Source organism: Natator depressus, chromosome 6 (genome assembly GCF_965152275.1).
Source record: "Natator depressus isolate rNatDep1 chromosome 6, rNatDep2.hap1, whole genome shotgun sequence".
Taxonomy (NCBI): Eukaryota; Metazoa; Chordata; order Testudines; family Cheloniidae; genus Natator; species Natator depressus.
The window spans coordinates 68,998,497-69,020,531 of NC_134239.1; the positions used below are offsets into that span (position 1 = coordinate 68,998,497).

Genomic DNA, 22,035 nt, shown 5'->3' on the forward strand with positions numbered 1-22,035 from the left:
TCAAATAAAACAGAGCAAAACTATGTATAAATTCATTGAACCCTGTTTTTTTCCTATTTCACCATTTCCTATTTCACCATTTTCTCTGTCTGGTCTTGCTGGTCAAGGACCTCTTTATGGAGATGGGAAGAAATGAGATGTTCATGTTGACTTGAGATGAGCAATCACAAGAAGTATTTTGCATGCCCATGGACTCTGGAAGAGAGATCTGGTGTTGCACTTGCCTAGCCCTGTTCCTCTCTTAAGAGGAGGAGACAGAGGCTAGTGTTGGTTGAGCACAGATCTGGTAGCTCAGCAACTAAACCTCCCTCTGTCAATCTGGCTGTGGCTTGTCTCGTGTTTACATTCTCCTACTCGCTCCCTCCTCCGGGCCCTTGGCTCTCCGCAAGAGCAATGTGCTGCATCTGCATAGGCAATCAAGTCAAGCATATTAGTCTAAATGTCTTAACCATTCAATAGCTGAGGGAAGGGCATTGTACAAGTCCATGCAGGAACCAGGCAGTCCTTGCTGATGGGTGTACCCCGCAGCTTTGTTGCCTATATCTTCTCACTGGCTGCAGTGGCAAAGTGGGAAGTCACAAAGGCCCCATTTAGAGTCATTAGCAGCATATTTTAACACTCCACATCTGAAGAGATTGAGCTTTACCCAAAGATGGTGTGCAAGGTCAAACACATGGGTTTGTTGGATCTGTCACAAGATATATACTGACTATATTTTTGTGCTTATAATCTCTATGGTTACATTGATGGCTTTTCTCATCACACAGTGTTGTGTCATCTTCAGTGAACTGTTAGGAGGAGCCTCCAGCATCTTCTGTCACACGAGCTGTGATGTCCGAAAACCTCTGTTATATAAACTTTCATGTTCAAAACCTTCTGCTATGTTGACTCACATGCTGAAGATGGGATTATATGAATGAACTAAATTAGCTCTTTTTGTTAAAATTTGTCAAAATCCACGTATTTATTGCCTTAACCAGCATTCCAGTTACCAACTCCGCTCCTGCCCTGCCCCCATTCTAACCCCTTCCCCAAAGTCCCTGCCCCAACTCCGCCGCCCCCTTCCCTATTGGACTCCTTTCTCAAATCCCCGCCCTGGCCCTGCCTCTTCCCTGCCTCCTCCCCTGAGTGCGTCTTGTTCCTGCTTCTCCCTCCCTCCCTCCCGGAGCTTGTTAAGCCACGAAACAGCTGTTTCACGGCAGCAAGTGCTGCGAGGAGAAGCGGGGACGCAGCATGCTTAGGGAAGGAGGTGGATGTGAGGTGAGTTGGGGTGGGGCGAGGAGCTTGGCTGCCAGTGGGTGCAGAGCACCCACCAATTTTTCTCCGTGGGTGCTCCAGCCTCGGAGCACCCACAGAGTTGGTGCCTGTGCTGACTATACAAATGCCAAAGGGCCAGCCGCATTGCCAGGTCAATATTAGGCCAGCCACATTGCCAGGTCAATATTAGGTTGTATCTTACCCAAAATACCACACTGCCTGCCAGCCAATCCTTTAGTGTCTAAAACTAAAGGTTTATTTTAAAGAAAAAGGAAAGTACAAGAAGAGACTTGTTAAATGATAAAGCACTCAGATACACCCAGAGACTTTAAAGTCCAGATATCAAGTTCTTAGCAATATTGGTGAGTTTTCTGGCTTGAAAATCCCGTGGAACACATCCACGGCTTGGATGGGTCATTCAGTCCTTTGTTCAGAGCTTCAGTTTGTGGAAAAGTTACTCCAGAGGTAAGAAGCAGGATTGAAGACAAAAAGCAGACGATGCAGCTGCCCTTTATATTCCTTTTGCCATGTGGCTTGTACTTTGTGTCTTCACAGCCCATGGGCACGGAAAAGCCTTAAAGCCTCTGTCCATAGGTATGCCCCTACAAGTCCTGCTGACTCACAGGGTGTATTCCCTGGCTCCTTTCAGTGGATTCATTGTACAACTGATGACCCTTGATGGGCCATCGAACAGGCTAAGTAGTGCTGATGCCAATCCGTCTGGGGGTATCACCCAAAAACAAAGCACAAGTTTGGAAATACAGATATACCCTCCATATCTATAACGCATAATAACAGGTGATACAAACATATAAACAAAATTATCATACCTGGCAAATGGTAACCTTTTGGCAGATACCTCACAGGACATATCTGGTCAGATTCCTTGCAATTTTATAATATTGGTATCAACAATATCAGTGTCCCACATATTCTATACATTGTATACAAGGAACCGCTGTGTTCCTTTATGGTGACTTTATTGCTAGCTTTTCTTGTTTTCTTAATCTACAATAAGGACCTAACCACATCAGCCACACTATCAGGGGCTTATTCACCTGCACATCTACCAATGTGATATATGCCATCATGTGCCAGCAATGCCCCTCTGCCATGTACATTGGCCAAACCGGACAGTCTCTACGCAAAAGAATAAATGGAAACAAATCAGACATCAAGAATTATAACATTCAAAAACCAGTAGGAGAGCACTTCAATCTCCCTGGGCACTCAATAACAGACTTAAAAGTGGAAATTCTTCAGCAAAAAAACTTCAAAACCAGACTTCAACGAGAAACTGCAGAACTGAAATTAATTCGCAAACTGGACACCATCAAATTAGGCCTGAATAAAGACTGGGAGTGGATCGGTCACTACAAAAAATAATTTTCCCTCTGCTGATACTCTCACCTTCTTGTCAACTGTTGGACATGGGCGACGTCCACCTTGATTGCATTGGCCTCGTTAGCACTAGAAAAGTAATTTTCCCTCTCTTGATATTCACTTTCTTGTCAACTGTTAAGAATAGGCCACTTCTACCTTAATTGAATTGGCCTCGTTAACACTGACCCCCCCCACTTGGTAAGGCAACACCTATCTTTTCATGTGCTGTAATATTTATACTGCTTACTGTATTTTTCACTCCATGCATCTGATGAAGTGGGTTTTAGCCCACAAAAGCTTATGCACAAATAAATTTGTTAGTCTCTAAGGTGCCACAAGGACTCCTCATTGTTTTTGCTGATACAGACTAACACAGCTACCACTCTGAAATAAAGGTCACTCTGACTAAAGCATACATTTGTTCTTTGTGTATGGTGAAAACATAACATGGCCTGTCTTCGAGTTGGCTTTACTTCTGGATAGATTTTGTATAATTTTTTTATGATAAGCTGTGGGAATTCTTTATGCTTCACAGGTGAGACCGTTTGTAAAACTATCCTTTGGTTCAGGATTGTTCCTTCTTTTCCAGGGGCAAGGTGTGGATCTGACTGTGAAGGTTGAAGAGAGGTGCGTCAGATACCCAGAAATTCCTAAAAGAACATATGATAAGCAAATACTGTTCTCATTTATAAACTATCTTGGTAACTGTTTTACCTGTCTGTCACATTTACAGTTCATTTTACCTGACTGTCTCAAGTGAAAAAAGGTTCCTAGTGTTGAGGGGTTTTTTCTTGCGTTATATCAGTTCACTGTAACTTTACTGTAGAATCAGTTTTCCTTGTATTTGAAACGTATTTTATCTGTGGGCTCAGAAAAAGAACTGAAGTTATAACCAACTTGGGGCTGAGTGCTGAAGAGTTGCTTACGGAAGTCAAATCTGAAAAAGTTGCTTCAAATGGTAATATGCTGACTTGTCCACAAACTAACGCATGTATGGGCTCCTGGGCAGGAGAGCTGGCACTCAGCTCCAAACAGTACAATGCATGTGTCGTCGTTGGTAGGTTATATTTTTTCAGTATAGAGCTGATTCCTGTTTTAGGTATGGTCTGAAGATAGTATAAACCACACATCATGTCATTAAGACACATTTAATATACCTGTTGAACGTTTGACTTTCCTCTAACCAGAGTTTACATCTGCCTTTTTCAGAGAGATTGTTACAATTCTTTTAGACCTATTAACACCTCTATTGAGATCCATGCGCATTCAGCAAATATGAAAGGAGTCAGCCCCGTTTCAAAGCGCTTATGGTGTAAAAAGGCAAAATGCAAAGCAGGGTTGTGGAAGGGATACAGCTTAAAAGTGAAGTGACTGCATAATCTTGTAAATGGAAGAACATTAGAACTAACTTTAGTTGTTTTGCTGATGCCTTGCTTCTATCTGTTCCCTGATTTGTAATACATTTATCTAAAGAGTGTATATTCTGCTTTTTTGGCTGTATAAAAGTTTTTATCCCCATGTATCATCTGAGAAATGGTATAGGTGATTGAACAGACTTGTCAGGTACAATTTTTTAAATATTGTATTTTGTTTTTAATGTTTAATTACCTGATGGAAGAGAGCAAGGTTGGAAGTTTCATTTTTGTTAGGCTATCCTCATGATGTGAGGCCTTTCAGAGGGTCTTGAAGGAAGGGTGAAGTTTGGTCTGGAATGCTGAAGTGAGAAAACTGTTCCAGAGATGGGACAAACTGTGCTTTTTTTTTTATGGCTCTTACCACTTGGACAGCTTGGTTCTTTAAAAACAGGTACTAGTAAAACATAAACAAGAATGCAACACAGGTATGAATGAAAACCAAGGAAAAATAAATGCATTTAATTTTTTCTCAGCTGGTCTTAACTGGTGAGGCAGGGTACAAAATCAGAGAGGTGGTCTCAAGTAATAAGGGCTTTCTGAAAGTTCATCTCTCTCTTTTGCCATTCCTGTTCTCCCTCACACTCCTCTTGCTTGTGGGAGTAGCTCTCAGGATCTTGATGTGCGCATCAGTTTTGACCTCTGTAAAGGGGAGAGAGAATTTTTGGACATGAGGAAGAAAATAGTTTCTGATGCCCTAAAGAAGACACTTGGTTTGCCAGAGGAGCCCAAGAAAGATGAGGTATGAAATGCCCTTTTTAGAGAACTCTGTCCTTTGTGACTAGTTTTAGGGGGAGATAACTGTGCTGTCAGTGAACCTCAGCTTAATGGAAAATAGATTGTAAGCACACAGATTTTGAAAAAGCAGTTCAGAATGCAAGACACAGTCACAGCTTGGATTTACAGTAGCAGAACAGGGACAAACAACCCAGAAAAAAACAGGAGAAAGCTATCTGAGCTGCTAATAGTCCCTGTTTTCTGTCCAAAATGGCAGCTCATACTCCCAGATCAAATTACAGAGGCTAAATCAGCAGAAGATTTGGACATAGTGGGCTCAGATTTTTAATGTCAACAGAGCCCTTTCATAGGAATACTTATCTTACTACCTCCCATATTTTATTTTTGTTTATAATGAGAAAATCCATGAAATGAAACCTAAAACCAAATGACCGTGTGTGTGTGTAATTTAATACATATGCATGCAATGTAGTATATTCAATTGCATATGTTTTTCATAGCCTTTCATTCTTCTACTCCGGTAGATCCCTGTAGTGGCAGTAGTGGGATCAGGAGGTGGGATGAGAGCCATGACTGCTTTCTATGGCAATCTATCAGGACTCCAGCAGCTTGATCTCTTGGATATCCTGATGTATATGTCTGGAGTCTCAGGATCCACCTGGTATGTAACTGGAACTTTTTCCCCATAGTCCTTCGACCCGAGAACCCAAGTCAGCGTAGTCTGGGGAATGATACACTATTGACACAGTTTACTTTTACCAACATGGATGATTCAGTGATAAGCTCATATATTTCCATAGTCTCTGTTGTTCATCTGGTTACTTATTTAATTATCCTTCAAATTTCTAAAGTTTGTCTATAGATGCCCATTCAAGTTCTGGGTGCCTCTCCCATAAATTAAAAATTACAGAATAAATATAACCAGAGGACTGCCCATAAATAAACCCAGTTTGGTCCACCCCCTCTCAACCACCTTAACTAAGGGAGGAAAAAGGTGAGCTTTGCAGCATGCCCAGAAGGTTAAGAAATCTGGGCTCTGGTAGATCACGTGGGGACAAATGAATTCCAGAATCAAGGGCCCCACACAGGGGATGCCCTATCAGAAGCTCCTTGTTGTTCATATTGAGGGGGCTCCAGCTTAAGCACCCCTTATGATCTCCATTTTGACAGTAGATCACAGGGAGAGATGGGATCTGAGTAGCCTCCCTCCTTCCCCCAAATCAGTGACAAAAAGGAGAAGCAGGAAAGTAAGTTATAATATCTTTGCCCCGCCTTTTTTTAAAGTGAGCATTTTTCGTCAATCCATACAATATTTTCATTAACATAATTCTTATCAAAAGGTTTCAAACTACTTCCAGTTTCATTGAGCCAGATCCATCTCTCTGGGGCCGTAATCCCTTTGCCACTGAAAGTCGTCTTTCTAAGAAACGAGGTTTTAGTGATATCAGGTTTGTAGCAGAAAAATCAAGGGACAAGCCCATGTAGCATTAAAATATATCGGTTTGTAGAAAGGTATGTAAAGTATGGCTAGGTATTAATTAAAAATAATGTGAATTAAGTTAGAGGGAAGGTGCTGTAAAGGGGGTGTGTTTCTGCCTAAAGTAGTCTGAGATACTGAGGTAAAGAAAAGAGGGCACACAGGAAACCCAAGACATTAGATGACCGTGGTAATCGATGCTTTAGGAAAGTTTCTTCATACTAATAATTAATTAGGTTGTTACTGAAAGTCTGAGGGTGTGCACAGAGATATGATATTAAGACTTTAAGAGAATGCAGTTTTGAGGCCCAAGCTGTGACCTATCATAAAATTGTTTAATAGGAAAGATTCCAAGGTGTGCTATAGACTATACATTTAATATGTTCTTAAATAAAAACAGAGATGTTACTTTCAGTTCTGTTCAAATCACAATGTGGGGAGGGCAGTCATCTTTCTCCAGACATTTGGCATATTGTGTAATAATTTGTTGTTTACTGAAAAACTTGGTGGACATTTTACTAGGTGTTTGTCTAAACTCTACAAAGACCCTCACTGGTCCCACAAAGACCTCCAGGATGCAATTAGCGTTGCTCGGAAACTCGTGACCAGCAGCAAAGTGGGGGCGTTTTCTGCTGAACGACTGGTGTATTATTTCCAGCAGCTGATCTTGTTGGAGAAAGAAGGACGGAAGGTCACACTCACGGATTTGTGGGGCCTTATCATAGAATATTTCTTACAACAGAAGGTAATGAGAGTCCTGGATGTGAATGGTTTGTCTTCAGAATAGGAGTTTAACAAACCTGTTTGAAGCCTCCAGCAACTTATCTCTTCAGACTTGTGGGACACTTCTTAAACTTCTCCCAGACATAAACAGAATTTTACAGGAGAAATGAAAACTTTAAATAATATCCAACAGTGATTAAAGCCCCACGTGATTATCCTATGTTAATCATAAACCTATTCCATGCTAATATTATAGTAATTATCCTATGATGATCATAAATACATAGCATTTTGTATTTTCAAAATGCTCTACAACCATTAGCTGACTCATCTTCATAACACCTCTGAGATAGATAAGCATTACCTCTTTTTGCGGATGGCGTAGCTCTGACACAGATTGGTTATATTACTTGTCTAAGGCCACATGATGAATAAGGGACAGATAGGATTAGAACTCCAGAATCCTTGGCCCACAGTATTTTCCTCAGTAGGTATGTGTGTCTAGTACTTTGTATTTGCTTTATGTTTTTCATTCTCTCTCTCCTGATGCCTAAAGGAACCATTTATGAGGACTAAACACTGTGAGATCTAGTTTTTTCTCATATTTCAATTTCTGGATTGTGGAAATAGTGAAAGATGAGATCATGAGTTCGACAAATTACTCCATGAGGTTTTAAAAAAAGCCCATGAAAAACTAAAAAGAATTTGCTTGAGAATTTCCTCTGAGTTCACTATTCATGCTGTGTGATTGGTCACATCCCTCACATGGCATTGCGAGGGCAAGAGGAACCTTCTATTTAAAGGCAAAACTGAACACCAAAGTGATATGACTTTTCCTTGCCATATCCAGCAGGATCCATCGAAGCTGTCTGACCAGCAGTCAGCAGTCAGGTGGGGACAGAACCCCTTCCCCATCTATGCAGCTGTCAATGTGAAGCCCAATGTCGGTAGCCATGAATTTACAGGTATAAAGTAAAGTGGGCTTTTTCCCCCTCTAAAAGCTGTAAATAGCATTTCCCCTCCCCCCCAGTTTTAATTATTTATGTCCTTGTTCCCAGTCTCAAATCTTGTCGCAGCATAGTAATGATTATGGGTAGCAACATAAATTCTCCTTCATATCCTCGCTACATTGAATTTACTGGGTGAAATGCTGTTCCCATTAAACTCTCAATGGGAGATTTGCCATTGACTCCACTGGGGCTAGGGTTTCACCCATTATGTATACCTAACTTTTCATGCCTTTTCAATATTTGTAATGATGTGTTCAATCGCACATCTTCTGTTGAATTGTACTTGGCAATCCTAATTATAATGCTAAGACATTGGTTTGTTTTTGGATGTATCTCTCTGTGGGCATGTGCACATCTTTATTTGATGTTTGTTTGGTTTTTGTCTCCAACACACTTTTGAATGATGATATGACGGCTTATTTTGTTTGGCTGATTTGAAAATCCCATTACTTAATTATTTCTGTTAGTGGCAGGATAATACTTCTTTAAATTCATTCTTCATCCCTTTTGCCGCCATTAAAAAATATCAACTTGTGATGCTGGTGAAAAGTCTTAATAGTGAATTCCCATGAATCTGTTAAATAAATCTTCTGTCAATCATATTGCTGTCATGCCATAAGTAAGATGTATGTGGAAGAATCTCACCTCAGGGCATTAAAGCATTGTTATCTGGGAGGGTTAACCTTTACCAGCATAGGCATCATTGGTATGGGTTAAGAAACTGAATTATTCTCTCTTAGCCATTCTCACGGGAATGAGGAGGGGATAAATATGTTTATCCAAGTGTATTTGTGAGATAATTATCTTGGTTAACCCTTTCACAGAGTGGTGTGAGTTCACACCCTATGAGTTTGGTAGCCACAAGTATGGAGCCTTTATCCGCATAGAAGACTTTGGCAGTGAATTCTTCAATGGGCTGCTGCTTGGGAAGTGTCTGGAGCCCAGAATTTGTTTTCTGCAGGGTAAGATCTGATGCTGCTAGAAACACTCGTATTATGCTTTATAGCAACTGTAACTTGATGCACATTGATGAGAGGGTTAAGAATAATCAGATATTTAATTGTTAGTGACTTATATCAACAGCTGTACAGTTGCCCCTGGAGACTGTTAGGCATTTAACCACACTCTGTGTTCTTAACTGAACAAGACTTTTATTAAAGATAATCTGTCCTATCCCAATTTTGTCCTGCATATGATGCATATCTGATATGGTGAAATTGAAATTGGTCATGCTGTTCAGTGCCTGAGACGTCTAGGGAACCTAAATTAATACTTTCCTTGTCCCTTTTCAGGAATATGGGCCAGTGCCTTTGCTGCCAATCTAGATGAAATCTGGGAAGAAGTGATTTCTTCAAAAGTTGGCTTTCTAGAATCTCTGAAAGATGCCATCAAAGCTATAGGTAAAAGATAGACAGAGACTGGGCTTTCCTTAGTCATATGAAAGGGCCTTGAAAATAATTCCTCCATTCAAGGAAGTAACCTCTTCTCACAACATAAAAGAAGATAATTTAGGAGGGCCTTAACAGCACTGTCTACTGGTAGCCCATTTAGTTTAGATTATAGGAACATTATGTGTGGGACTGACAGTGGAGATGATAAAGGATAATACAGTTTCTAATACAAGAGATAATATAAGTTCTCCTTACCAGTATAATGAAGAAAAAGAGAAAATGGGCAGCACCACAACTTTCTTAAACTTCACAACAGCATCAGATTCTGGACTTATTTACACTACAGCTATTATGGAGTCAGAGGATTTGGCAATATCACAATTGTCCCCTGCAGCACTTGCAATATGTCTGAAGTTTGTAGTTTAGATAAGTACTTATCTATGCCCCCTTCGCCAGATGAAAACCATGCAGTGTTCAAAGTGGGGACATGGGTGGGCCCCACTTATACTAGAGATTTTAACTCTAGTATACAAGGTTGGAGCCAACTGTGTCTTGTTTTCTCAACATTCTATTGTAGGCAGGGGTGAAAGTAACTTAAAGGACTTACTGATACGCCTGAGTCCTGAGCAGGGGGCGTGGCCTTGACCCGAAGGGGCAGGGCCTCAACCAGAAGAGGCGTGGCCTTTAGAGCCCAGGATTTAAAGGGCCCAGTACTCCAGATGTGGTAGTGGCAGCTGGGAGCCCTGGGCCCTTTAAATCACTGTGGGAGCTACCACCTGCGGAGGCGACTGGGAGCCCGAGGGCTCGGGGGCCCTTTAAATCACTGCCCGAGCCCCGCTGCCAGAGCTCTGGGGTAGCAGTGGCGGCTGAGGGCTCTGGTGGTTATTTAAAGGGCCAGGTGCTCCCAGCCGCCACTACCCGCAGCGGAGCCCCAGGCCCTTTAAATTGCTGAAGGAGTCCTGGTGGCTCCCGGCTGCTGCTGCTACCCCTGGCAGCGGGGTTTGGGCAGCGATTTAAAGGGCCTGTGGCTCTGCTGCAGTAGCCCCAGGCCCTTTAAATCATCTCCAGGGGAAGCTGGTCCGGTCTGGCGCACTAACTCTTACCGGTATGCTATACTGGACCGTAACGGCTTTAGATTGCCTTTAAATCGCTGCCCCAGTCCCGCTGCTGAAGCCCCTGGGGTAGCAGTGGTGGCCAGGGTCTCCGGTGGTGATTTAAAGGGCCCGGGGCTCCCAGCTGCCACTATCGGCCGCCTCTGCTACCTGGGGGCTCTGGCAGCAGGGATCTGGTGGCAATTTAAAGCCCCTGCTCCAGCTGGTGCCAGGAGCCCCAGACCCTTTAAATCACCGCCTGGGGAAGCTGGTCTGGTACAGCGCACTGGCTCTTGCCTGTATGCCGTACTGGACCATACCGACTTACTTTCACCTCTGATTGTCGGTGGAGGCTTAATAATACCAGTCATTTTTTAAAAATATTGCTTAAGGTGTTAGCTACATGAGCCCTGCTGAAGACAGTAGCAGTTGTGTTTAAAATCCCAGCTGTTGTAGGGGGAAATGTCAGTATAAAATGGCTGGCATCTTGAACTCAGGGTAAAATGGTCAGGGAATTGTGAAATTTGAACTTGGATACAGAGATCTGAATTCTGATTTGTTTGTTTCTTTCTGCAGATGAGGCTCGAGGACGCCAGCCTCTGGACCCCTCACAATTAGAAAAGCGAATGGTCATGCCAGGTGGAGCCTTCTCACATTTATTTCAAGATGTATTTAAGTCTCGCTTCTCTGCTGGGGAAAACATTAACTTCATGCGTGGACTGTACCTTCACAGGGACTACGTCAATTCCAAGGAGTTCGTGGCCTGGAAAGGTGGGTAACAAGATTCTGTGTGAGACTGTGTGTCAGAGGAATTGGGGACAGTTAGGAAGAGAGAGATGACCAGTCAGTGACAATGCAAGTATGTGTTATCCAAGTACATGCCGCTGTAAAGCTTATAAAATGGGCAAGATGCTGCTCTGAGCAAACCATTCAGTTGGCAGTATAGAAGGCTGCTCAAAATGCAGTTGTTGTCTAAAACAAGTTAAAAACATGTTTTGTCTGCTGCCACTGCGGTTTGTGTAACCAGATCTCCATGAGTAAAATCACCAACACCACCAATGAAAACGCTGTTGGCCAAATGCAGTCTTCCTTTACAAACAGGCAACCACAATGACAGGGTTGTACTTGTGTATATGACAGCAGACTTGGGCTTATATACTTCAGAGCAAAACCATCCCAAATCCCTTTTGACTGTATTGGAAATTGCCATATAGGAAAGTTATCTGTCCCAGTAGGAAGGATGGGCTTGTGCTTACGGCACTGGATCAGGAATAGAGAGATCTGGGTTCTGTTTTGAGCTCTGCTACTGACGCTCTATGGGCAAGTCACTTAATCTCTCTTCCGTACCTTAAAGGGGTGTTGTGATGGTAGAATAGTTAATGCACGTGAGATGTTTGGTTCCTGTGGTGGTGTTTGCTTATAAGCTTTTCTGTGGTGCTCAGATATAGGTCTTTTTTTATTTGTCTTGTTTTGCTGAGTGTCCAGGGTGGAGGCAACTTAGTTTGATTTGGTGGTGGGTGGGTGTTGGGGTGTGGGAGTACAGTTAATGTAATTCCAGGGTATTTAAACTTTTCTCCTTAGGGTCTCAGATGATTTTCACCTTTTCTCTGAAATTAGACTGACGTGTTTTGTGACCAGTATGATTTTGGGGTCTTTCAGGCACTCACCAGGATGCCTTTCCCAACCAGCTAACTCCAATGGAACACAATCTGTACTTGGTAGATGGGGTTTTTTCTATCAATTCTCCCTTTCCCTTGGTGCTTCAGCCAGAGAGAGATGTAGATGTCATCTTTTCATTCAACTACTCTTGGGAAGCTCCATTTGAGGTGAGAGACAAAATGGAGCAGAATTAGGCAAAGACATGTGTCTACTGCCTAGGACATAATGGATGAAATCGGAATGGTCAAATGCCCTATTTAGACATATCTCAATGACTGAGAGAATTATTACTGGGTATAATGCATTATACAACCTTTTGTCAAGTTTTGGGGCTTGCTGCAGAAATTACTGGGTGAAATTTTGTGGCCTGTTATGCAGGAGACCAGATTAGATTATCATATTTATCCCTCTGGCTTTAAAATCTATGAATCTGTAGATAATTGGTTTGAATCCAAGATCAATTTGGTAGATTTCCAACTGATGGCTGGTGATTTACCTGAAATAAATTGATGATCTCAGTCCAGTTCCTGATGGACAAATATCAGTCTAAAAATAACCATTTCCATATGAGATGAACCATTTTTTTCTATACTTAAAATGCCATGTTAAATGAACATATGTACATTTAGAAATTTTACACGACCCTGCACATTCTGGGCTCTGAGGGCCCGGGCCCGTGACATAGATTTAAAAACACAAGGAAAAGAAGTTTCAAAGCAAATTTCTCATCCCTCAAACTGCCAGTGTGTGACACCAACAATCAAAATGTGTGACAAATGACCAAAATGTGGGACACACTAATATATATATATATATAAAAAAAAAAAGCATGTTTGAAGGATGTTTTCTCACTGTGTTACTTAAATAAACCAATTTGAAAAAAAAAGGAAAAATGGAAAAAATTTAATTCTATTGCTTGCCATAAAAAAACCCTCTGGCATATGGATCATAAGCAGAGTTTGAACTCTGGATTTTCACATTCCCAGCACAAGCCTTTACTTGAGTTACAGGAATAATTGCTCTTCTCTGTGTGGAGCAGCCAGTACAGGGGGATGCGATGTGACACACACATTGCCAGTGGGTTGCCCAGCTGTTGGCTAGACAGCAATAGAATATTGGAGACTGGAATCCTGGGTTCTGTCCCTGGCTTTGGGAGGGGGCTGTTTTTTAGTGTTTAGAGATAGGTATAGCCAAATCAAACAGCTACATTGTTATCATTGATGATAACATTTATATTACAATAGTACCTGGAGGCTGAGGTTGAAGCCCCACTGTGTTAAGCCCTATGTAGACATATACTCTTTTGAGCTCTTCTGTAAATCTGGCCATGAGGTCAGAATGGGAACTTTGGAGTGCTGTGCACTTGAAAAATCTCATCTTTATTTAGATGCCTAAATGGGAGCTGAGAACTTTTGAATATCTGGCACCACCTGATTTTTAGATCTTATCCAGTAAAGAAAATAACTTTACTTTTGTCTTCTGAGTTCAGGTGCTGCATCAGGCTCAGAAGTATTGTGAAGAACGGGAAATCCCCTTTCCACACATTGTTGTGAGTGAGACAGATAAGCAGAAGCCCAAGGAGTGTTATATGTTCATGGATCCTCGGAATCCAAAAGTTCCCATAGTGCTTCACTTTCCATTGGTGAACAACACATTCCAGAAATACAAGGCACCAGGTAAGGAAGTATGTAGGAGAGGTTCAATTATACACGGTGCTGAGAATTTTTCGCCCCATAGTCGGGAGTTGCTTAGGGCTCAATCCTGTAAGGTGCTAAGAACCTAAGGCTTACTTACCTAAGGTTTACTTCCTGCATACCTAAGGCTTGCATACTGCATATGTACTGCAGCATAACTACATCACTCAGGGGTGTGAAAAATCCACCCCCGTGGGTGATATAGTTATACCAACCTTAACCCCCATGTGGACTGTGCTATGTGGGTGGAAGAGCTTCTCCCACTGACATAGCTTATAGAGGTGGGAGAGCTCTCTCCTGTCGGCTTAGAACATCTTCCCCAGACATGCTTCAGCAATGCAGCTGCAAATTTGAAGTGTAAACCTGCCCTACAAGAAGAATCATTGGGAGCAGTAACTATATATTGGACATTGGCCACCAAAATATCCATCTTCAATATCTCAAGAAAATATGATTCATATGCTACTTAAAGTGATTAAATATTTATATTATTAAATGCACAAATATGAAGGTTGTGCGTTCCCTACTCTAGCTGGTGGAACGGACCATCTGTTTAAAACAGTTTTAATGTATTCAAATATTCCAAAGTAGTTTTTGTTACATAGAGTATATTTGTTCAGGTGTACTGTTAGTCCAGTTTTCAGTAGCCCTCTTTGCTCCATTACCAGAGAGTCTCGGTTGCTTGGGGTTGGAGCTTCTGTCATAGCTTTGGCCTCATTTTTAAAATGTTTAAGCTGAAATTTTGTATTAGGATAATGACAATGGGCCCTGAGGTGTTTGGTTTTATGAACAGTAACAACATTGGCATATGGAATTGTATTGTCCAAAGGTTTGAATGCAAAGCTGAAGAGTACTGGGGATAAGGGACTCTGGGTTCCCCTCTGTAGCTGAAAAAGTTAAGAATTAAAATCATTCACACTGCCTGTGAGATAGGAACCAAGTATAGGGCTTGAAAATCACACTTGGTTAAAGTGCTTCAAACACACCTATTTCACCTTGTCAGGAACCTTACCTGCACCCAGTGGCAGGACAAAAGAGCCATCTGCAGAGTCGGTGGAGCCGATGATTGATCGATCGATCGATCTATCTATCTATCTATCTATCGATCGATCGATCATCAACTTGTGGGTAGATTTATGATAAACCATGATGGTAGCACCTCCTTCTGCTCCTGCACAAACATGGGAGCATCTTGTTAAGGGAATCTGTGAAGACTGTTATTGTCTGATTTTTCTGTCTGCAGGAGTTGAGCGTGAGACGGAAGATGAGAAATCCTTTGGCAACTTTCCTGTTGAAGGAGAAAAATCTCCTTATCATTCTATGAACTTCACATATCAACCCAATGAATTTGATAGGCTGCTGGAATTAAGCTGCTACAATATTATGAACAACAAGGACGCTATTTTAAAAGCCCTTGATTTGGGCATGAAAAGAAGGGTACTCAAGAATGCCAAAAGGAAATAAGATGCAGCCTTGTATTTAGGATATTGACTGGTTGCAGGGCATTGAATACACGAAAGCTTCAGACAGGAACACCAAAGGACTAAGATATCTGCAAATGACCAACACAGCTGATAACTTAACTATGTTTTGTAGCTTCTCCAAATACAGTATGTATCAGCTGGACTTCACTTCTGGGTGAAGTGTGTGAATGGAGCTTTAATAATAGCATTAAAATATTTGTGTATGAGCATGTCTGTATGTTCTTACTGAGCTCTTGTGTTCCTGTGCAATGTGTGAACCAATGGGATTAAGCCAGTGATGCTTTTCCACTGATAAATATGTAATGCTGGTAAACTAATCTCCAGAATCCTTATTCTTCAGGGGAAAGAGGGTTTTGCTCCATATTCAGTACCTGTCAGGATGGCATCAAGAAGTGCAGACAGTTGATAATAAGGGTGTGAGGTTTCTTCAGAGCTCTGCATTGTTTAGCTTTAGAGTTTTTCCTTTGAAAACATGTTTTAGTGGGTGGTAAAAAATGTACTTACTTCACCTGCTTTTCCTGTCTCCAGAAACCATAAATATAGATTAGTGTTCTGAATTGGAGATGCAGCAGATTCAGAAAATATCTGAGCTTTGGGTAAATTCTGGATCCATACTCCACAGTTCTGGCCCCTCTTTAATCTGAATTCATTTAATCTCATCTAATTATTTTGAGATCATTAAACCTAGTAATTTGTACAACTGATTATCCCCGGAGTGTTCTGAATATAAAGGCAAACAGAGAGAGTTGGTTAACAATAGCAGTCCAGCTGTGGTTAAGTTTGAAATAGCCATTCCATTCTAAGAGCAGATCTAGCTTGCCTCTTTCTCAAAAATGTTCCTTGTGGGATAAAATTTGGCTTATTTGTCTTCAGGCTGAAGGTGATTTTTGTTGTGGAAATCTTAAGTAAATCTGAGCTGGTTTTGTCTTGTCTTAATGCTGACAGACACAGAGACCAGCTGCTTTTGCAGTTGGGTACTTGTAGCTTAAAACCAGTTTTTTGTTTTAAAATGTAAAAATTTGCATCTCTATTGCTTCTACTGAGAAATGTGGCTTAATAAAATAAAATATTTAATTAAAAGTAATTAAGTTCTAATTGATTAAAACTATACACTTGCATACAGTGTCCTTTAATGTTCCTCAATGAAATAAATATGTAAGGGATGTGGCCATCTGAGATCCACGTGCACAAATTGCATGTATCAAAATAATACGTAGAATTTACTTTGAGGCTGGTCTTATAGGCGACCCATGTGCACTAGTGAGTTGGGGCTTGGCTATACTTGCAGATGTAGAGCGCTGGGACTTAAACCAGCCTTCGGAGACCGCAGCAGGGTGGATAGCCGCAGTCTGCTCTCATATCACAGCAGGTGCCTCTCGGCATCAGCAATTATTGTCATTGCTTCCTAAAAGAAGTGAGAGAACACAAATGTAACTTGGTTGTGATGTAGAGGTGAAAATAAGCTGGTACGGTATTGTACGGCATACCGGCAAGAGCTGGTACTCTGTGCTGGACCAGACCGGCTTCCCCAGGCTGGTGATTTAAAGGGTCTGGGGCTCTTGGCAGCGGCCAGAGCTCCTGGCCCTTTAAGTCACCACTGGAGCCCTGTTGCTGGAGCCCTGGGGTAGCGACGGCAGCCCAGGGCTCCGGCGGTGATTTAAAGGGCAGGGTGCTGCTGCTACCCTGGGGCTCGGGGCTCTGGTGGAGATTTAAAGGGCCTGGGGTAGGGGCGGGAGCCCCTGGGGCTCTGTTGGCAATTTAAAGGGCCCGAAGCTGTAAAGGCTACGCCTCTTCTGGTTGAGGCCCTGCTCCCTGCTAAGGACTCTGGCGTACCAGTAAGTCCTTTAAGTTACTTTCACCCCCGTTGTGATTTAGCCTTAGAAGTAATACAGTGACAGGGGAATGTAGTTCAGTGATATAAAGCATATTAACCATCCGAAAACCAGGGATCCTTGTCTAGCACAAGATGACATTTGTGTCAGCCAACCAGAGTGCCCAGTGTCAGTGTCACTCAAACCCTTTCTCTTGTGTGACTTGCATCCTAACTTACAATACATGTATTCACATAATTATATTGCAATTCCCTAGCTGAACTCAGGTGGCCCTGCCTTAAAAGGATGATGTCAACTATAATTTTTTAAAGTATTTAAAAAAAAAATCCAGTTTCTAATAGGGCACCTTTTAAATAGGATGTCTTGCTTTTGCTTAAAAAATTGAATACGTTACAAAGGGTTTCTTTCTGTTTCTTTGACATTTAAAAAGGTTTTTTTCAGCCAGGGAGAAATTGACTATGCAGGAGAAACAGTGAAACTGACTGTATGTATGCACAGCTCCCACAACACATCTTTCAAGATCCATGGGTCCTACAGATGCTTATCACAACATTTAGTGTACCTCATCCAGTGCACTAAATGCCCCAATAACAAGAAACCAGACAAGCACTATGCTCTCGAGTGAACTCACACAGGAAAATGATACAAGACAAAAACAGCATATCACCTGTGGGTGATCACTTTGTATAGCTGAGATATCAGTCCTCATCCTCAAAGGAAACCTGCACAGCACTTTCAAAAGATGAGCCTAAAACACTAAAAATCGTGGTTTTAATAAAGACACTGGATTTATGTCTCCTTACAACAGCATTGTAACTCTCTAACTCCACTTTTTGTCCTATGACTACTGAATGTGATAAAACTTTGCACTGAATGATTCCTCAGAATATGTGCTAACTACTTATGCTAAACTATCTGTTCAATCTTGTATTTAGCTGTACCTTTCCTAGACCTGAGGAAGAGCTCTGTGTCGCTTGAAAGCTTGTCTCCACCAGAAGTTGGTCCAATAAAAGATATTCCCTCCCCAACCTTGTCTCTCTAAAATCCTGGGACTGACACTGCTATAATAGCAGTGCATGTACATAGCATGCTGTCACACACACAGTACACTAAAAATCAGAGAAATATTTTCTTCACTAACTTCCTTTATTTTTTACTACCTTTGGGTGTTACTGGTAACTACTGTAAGTATATACTATTTTGAGGCAGAAATATGACTTTTCAAGTTGATGGAGTATCTAATTAAATTTCTTTTCCTTCCCATTCAAATACATAACTAAGATTAAAGAAGCAAATAACCAACCATACGCTCTGTATATTGAATTAAACAAATATGAAGCCATTTTTTCCGACTTTAAGGGCTCTTAAAACCAGTTTCTGCACTCCTCCCCGACGAGTGGATGAGCACTGAAATCAACCTTGCTGGGTCCAATTTGGGGTAGCATGGACGCAATTCAATGGTATTGGGCTCCGGGAGCTATCCCAGAGTGCTCCATTGTGACCACTCTGGACAGCACTCAACTGAGGTGCACTGGCCAGGTAGACAGGAAAAGCCCCATGAACTTTTGAATTTCATTTCCTGTTTTGCCAGCATGGCGAGCTGATCAGCACAGGTGACCATTCAGAGCTCATCAGCAGAGGTGACCATGCAGTCCCAGAATCGCAAAAGAGCTCCAGCATGGACCGAATGGGAGGTACTGGATCTGATCGCTGTATGGGGAGACGAATCCATGCTATCAGAACTCCGTTTGAAAAGATGAAATGCCAAAATATTTGAAAAAATCTCCAAGGGCATGAGGGACAGAGGCTACAACAGGGACCCACAGCAATGCCATGTGAAACTTAAGGAGCTCAGGCAAGCCTACCAGAGAGGCAAATGGCCGCTCCAGGTCAGAGCCCCAGACATGCCGCTTCTATGATGAGCTGCATGCCATTCTAGGGAGTGCCCCTACAACTACCCCAGCCCTGTGCATGGACTCCATCAATGGACTCTCACGCAACAGGGATGCAGATTTTGGGGACGAGGAAGATGATGATGATGAGGAGGAGGAGGTTGAAGCACAGCAAGCAAGCGGAGAAACCGTTTTCCCTGACAGCCAGGAACTGTTGTTCACCCTGCATCTAGTACCCTCCCAACCCACTGAAGGCAGGCTCCCCTACCTAGAAGGCGGAGAAGGGACCTCTGGTGAGTGTACATTTGTAAATATAATACACGGTTTAAAAGCAAGCATGTTTAATGATTAATTTTCCCTGAAGACTTGGGATGCATTTGCGGCCAGTACAGCTACTGGAAAAGTCTGTTAACGTGTCTGGGGACAGAGTGGAAATTCTCCAGGGACATCTCAGTGAAGCTCTCCTGGATGTACTCCCAAAGCCTTTGCAAAAGGTTTCTGGGGAGGGCAGCCTTATTCCGTCCTCCATGGTAGGACACTTCACCATGGCAGGCCAGCAGCACGTAGTCTGGAATCATTGCATAACAAAGCATGGCAGCGTATGGTCCTGGTATTTGCTGGCATTCATGTTCTTTATCTCTCTGTGTTTATCCTCAGGAGAGTGATATCATTCATGGTCACCTGGTAGAAATAGGGGAATGTTATTAAGGGGACATTCAGAGATGGCCATTCCTGCTGGGCTGTTTGCCTGTGGCTGAACAGAAATCATCCCTGCTGTTAGCCATGCAGTGGGGGGAGGGGTGAAGTGATCATGCCAGAGAATTATTTGTGTGTGTGTGTGTGGTTAGTTGGATTTGTGCTGCACGTTAACCCGAAAACCACAGCTCATCCTTTTAAATGGTCAACCCATTTTAAAGGACCAACCCAATGGGTGCTTGGTATGTGAAATGAGGGTGCTGCTGTTTGAAGCCATTCCCACATGTTAGGAAGGTTAAAGAAGCCAAAAGACTGTGGCTTACCATGTCTGCCTACAAGCCAAATTCTGTTGCCTGCCAGTCCTGCGTGTGTGATCTCTCACACCCTACCGGCAGGCCCTCGATATAAGAGGCAAAATGGGACCTTGTAAAGAAAGCACACGTGCTATGTAATGTTAACAGCTTGGTTCACCGTGAAAGAGTCTACCCATTGTTCTCCAAAATGTCTCTTTAAATACTACTTTCCCTTTTTTCCCTCCCACAGCTGCAAATTTTTTATCGCTCCATGTATCATCTCCATCTCAGAGGCTATCAAAGATTAGAAGCCAGAAAAATTGCACTTGCAATGAAATGTTCTCTGAGCTCATGCAGGCCTCCCACGCTGAAAGAGCCCAGCACAGTGTGTTGAGGGAGACAATGTCAGAGTCCAAGAAAGCACGAGACGAGCATGAGGACAGGAGTCAGGATGCAATGCTGAGGCTACTGGAGGATCAAACTGATATACTCTGGCGTACGGTTGAGGTGTAGGAAAGGCAGCAGGAGCAGAGTCCGCTGCTGCAGCCCCTGTGTAACCAACCGCCCTCCTCCCCAAATTCCATAGCCTCCTCACCCAGATGCCCAAGAACACAGTGGGGGGCCTCCGGCACCCAACCACTCCACCCCAGAAGACTGCCCAAGCAACAGAAAGCTGGCATTCAATAAGTTTTGAAGTGCAGTGTGGCCTTGTCCTTCCATCCACCCCTCCTCCACCACCCCACCCGGTGCTTCCCTTCTCCCCCACCCCTCCTGGGCTACCTTGGCAGTTATCCCCACAACTCACAGAGATTGTGGAGCACATAGCAAGCAGTAATAACGATGGGAATATTGGTTTTGCTGAGGTCTAACCGAGTCAGTAAACTGCGCCAGCACGCTTTTAAACGTCCAAATGCACATTCTACCACCATTCTGCACTTGTTCAGTCTATAGTTGAACAGCTCCTGACTACTGTCCAGGGTGCCAGTGTATGGCTTCATGAGCCAGGGCATTAAGGGGTAGGCTGGGTTCCCAAGGATAACTATAGGCATTTCAACATCCCCAATGGTTATTTTCTGGTCTAAGTCCCTTGCTGCAGCCGTTCCCACAGACCAGAGTTCCTAAAGATGTGAGCGTCATGTACCTTTCCCGACCATCCCACGTTGATGTTGGTGAAACGTCCCTTGTGATCCACCAGTGCTTGCAGCACCATTGAAAAGTACCCCTTGTGGTTTATGTACTGGCTGCCTTGGTGGCCCAGTCCCAAGATAGGGATATGGGTTCCATCTATGGCCCCACCACAGTTAGGGAATCCCATTGCAGCAAAGCCATCCACTATGACCTGCACATTTCCCAGAGTCACTACCCTTGATATCAGCAGCTCAGTGATAGCATTGCCTACTTGGATCACAGCAGCCCCCACAGTAGATTTGCCCACTCCAAATTGATTCCCAACTGACCGGTAGCTGTCTGGCGTTGCAAGCTTCCAGAGGGCTATCGCCACTCACTTCTCAACTGTGAGGGCTGCTCTCATCTTGGTATTCTTGTGCTTCAGGGCAGGGGAAAGCAAGTCATAAAGTTCCATGAAAGTGCCCTTATGCATGCAAAATTTCACCACCATTGGGAATCGTCCCAGACCTGCAACACTATGCGGTCCCACCAGGCTGTGCTTGTTTCCCGGGCCCAGAATCGGCATTCTATGGCATGAGCCTGCCCCCTTGCCACCAGGATGACCAAATTGCTGGGCCCTGTAGTTTGAGAGAAGTCTGTGTCCATGTCCTCATCACTCTCCTCACCGTGCTGCTGTCGCCTACTCACCTGCTTTTGCAGGTTCTGGTTCTGCATATACTGCTGGATAATGTGCATGGTGTTTAGAATGGTCATAACTGCCATGTTGATCTGACGTCAGCAGGAGAGCAGAGTGGCAGTGGAAGTGGCGGGTGGTTGACAATGCTGACTGCAATATGGCACCCGCATGGAAAAAGGCACAAAACAATTGTCGGCCA

The 22,035-nt window shown here is 43.0% G+C and overlaps 2 protein-coding genes across 2 annotated transcripts in view; both read left to right on the plus strand.

Moving 5' to 3' along the window:
- Positions 1-15,312, plus strand: part of LOC141990085 (cytosolic phospholipase A2 zeta-like) — a 43,857-nt gene extending 28,545 nt beyond the window's left edge. Inside the window, 11 exon segments of the mRNA XM_074957050.1 lie at positions 3,230-3,267; positions 4,659-4,794; positions 5,315-5,451; positions 6,790-7,012; positions 7,841-7,955; positions 8,825-8,962; positions 9,293-9,400; positions 11,059-11,253; positions 12,142-12,308; positions 13,631-13,817; positions 15,079-15,312. Coding sequence (XP_074813151.1) covers positions 3,230-3,267; positions 4,659-4,794; positions 5,315-5,451; positions 6,790-7,012; positions 7,841-7,955; positions 8,825-8,962; positions 9,293-9,400; positions 11,059-11,253; positions 12,142-12,308; positions 13,631-13,817; positions 15,079-15,299 — 1,665 coding nt within the window. The 3' untranslated portion in view covers positions 15,300-15,312.
- A 5,122-nt stretch (positions 15,313-20,434) lies between these two features.
- LOC141989760 (cytosolic phospholipase A2 epsilon-like) overlaps positions 20,435-22,035 on the plus strand; it is a 79,263-nt gene continuing 77,662 nt past the window's right edge. Inside the window, exon 1 of the mRNA XM_074956682.1 lies at positions 20,435-20,541. Coding sequence (XP_074812783.1) covers positions 20,435-20,541 — 107 coding nt within the window. The remainder of the gene's footprint in view (positions 20,542-22,035) is intronic.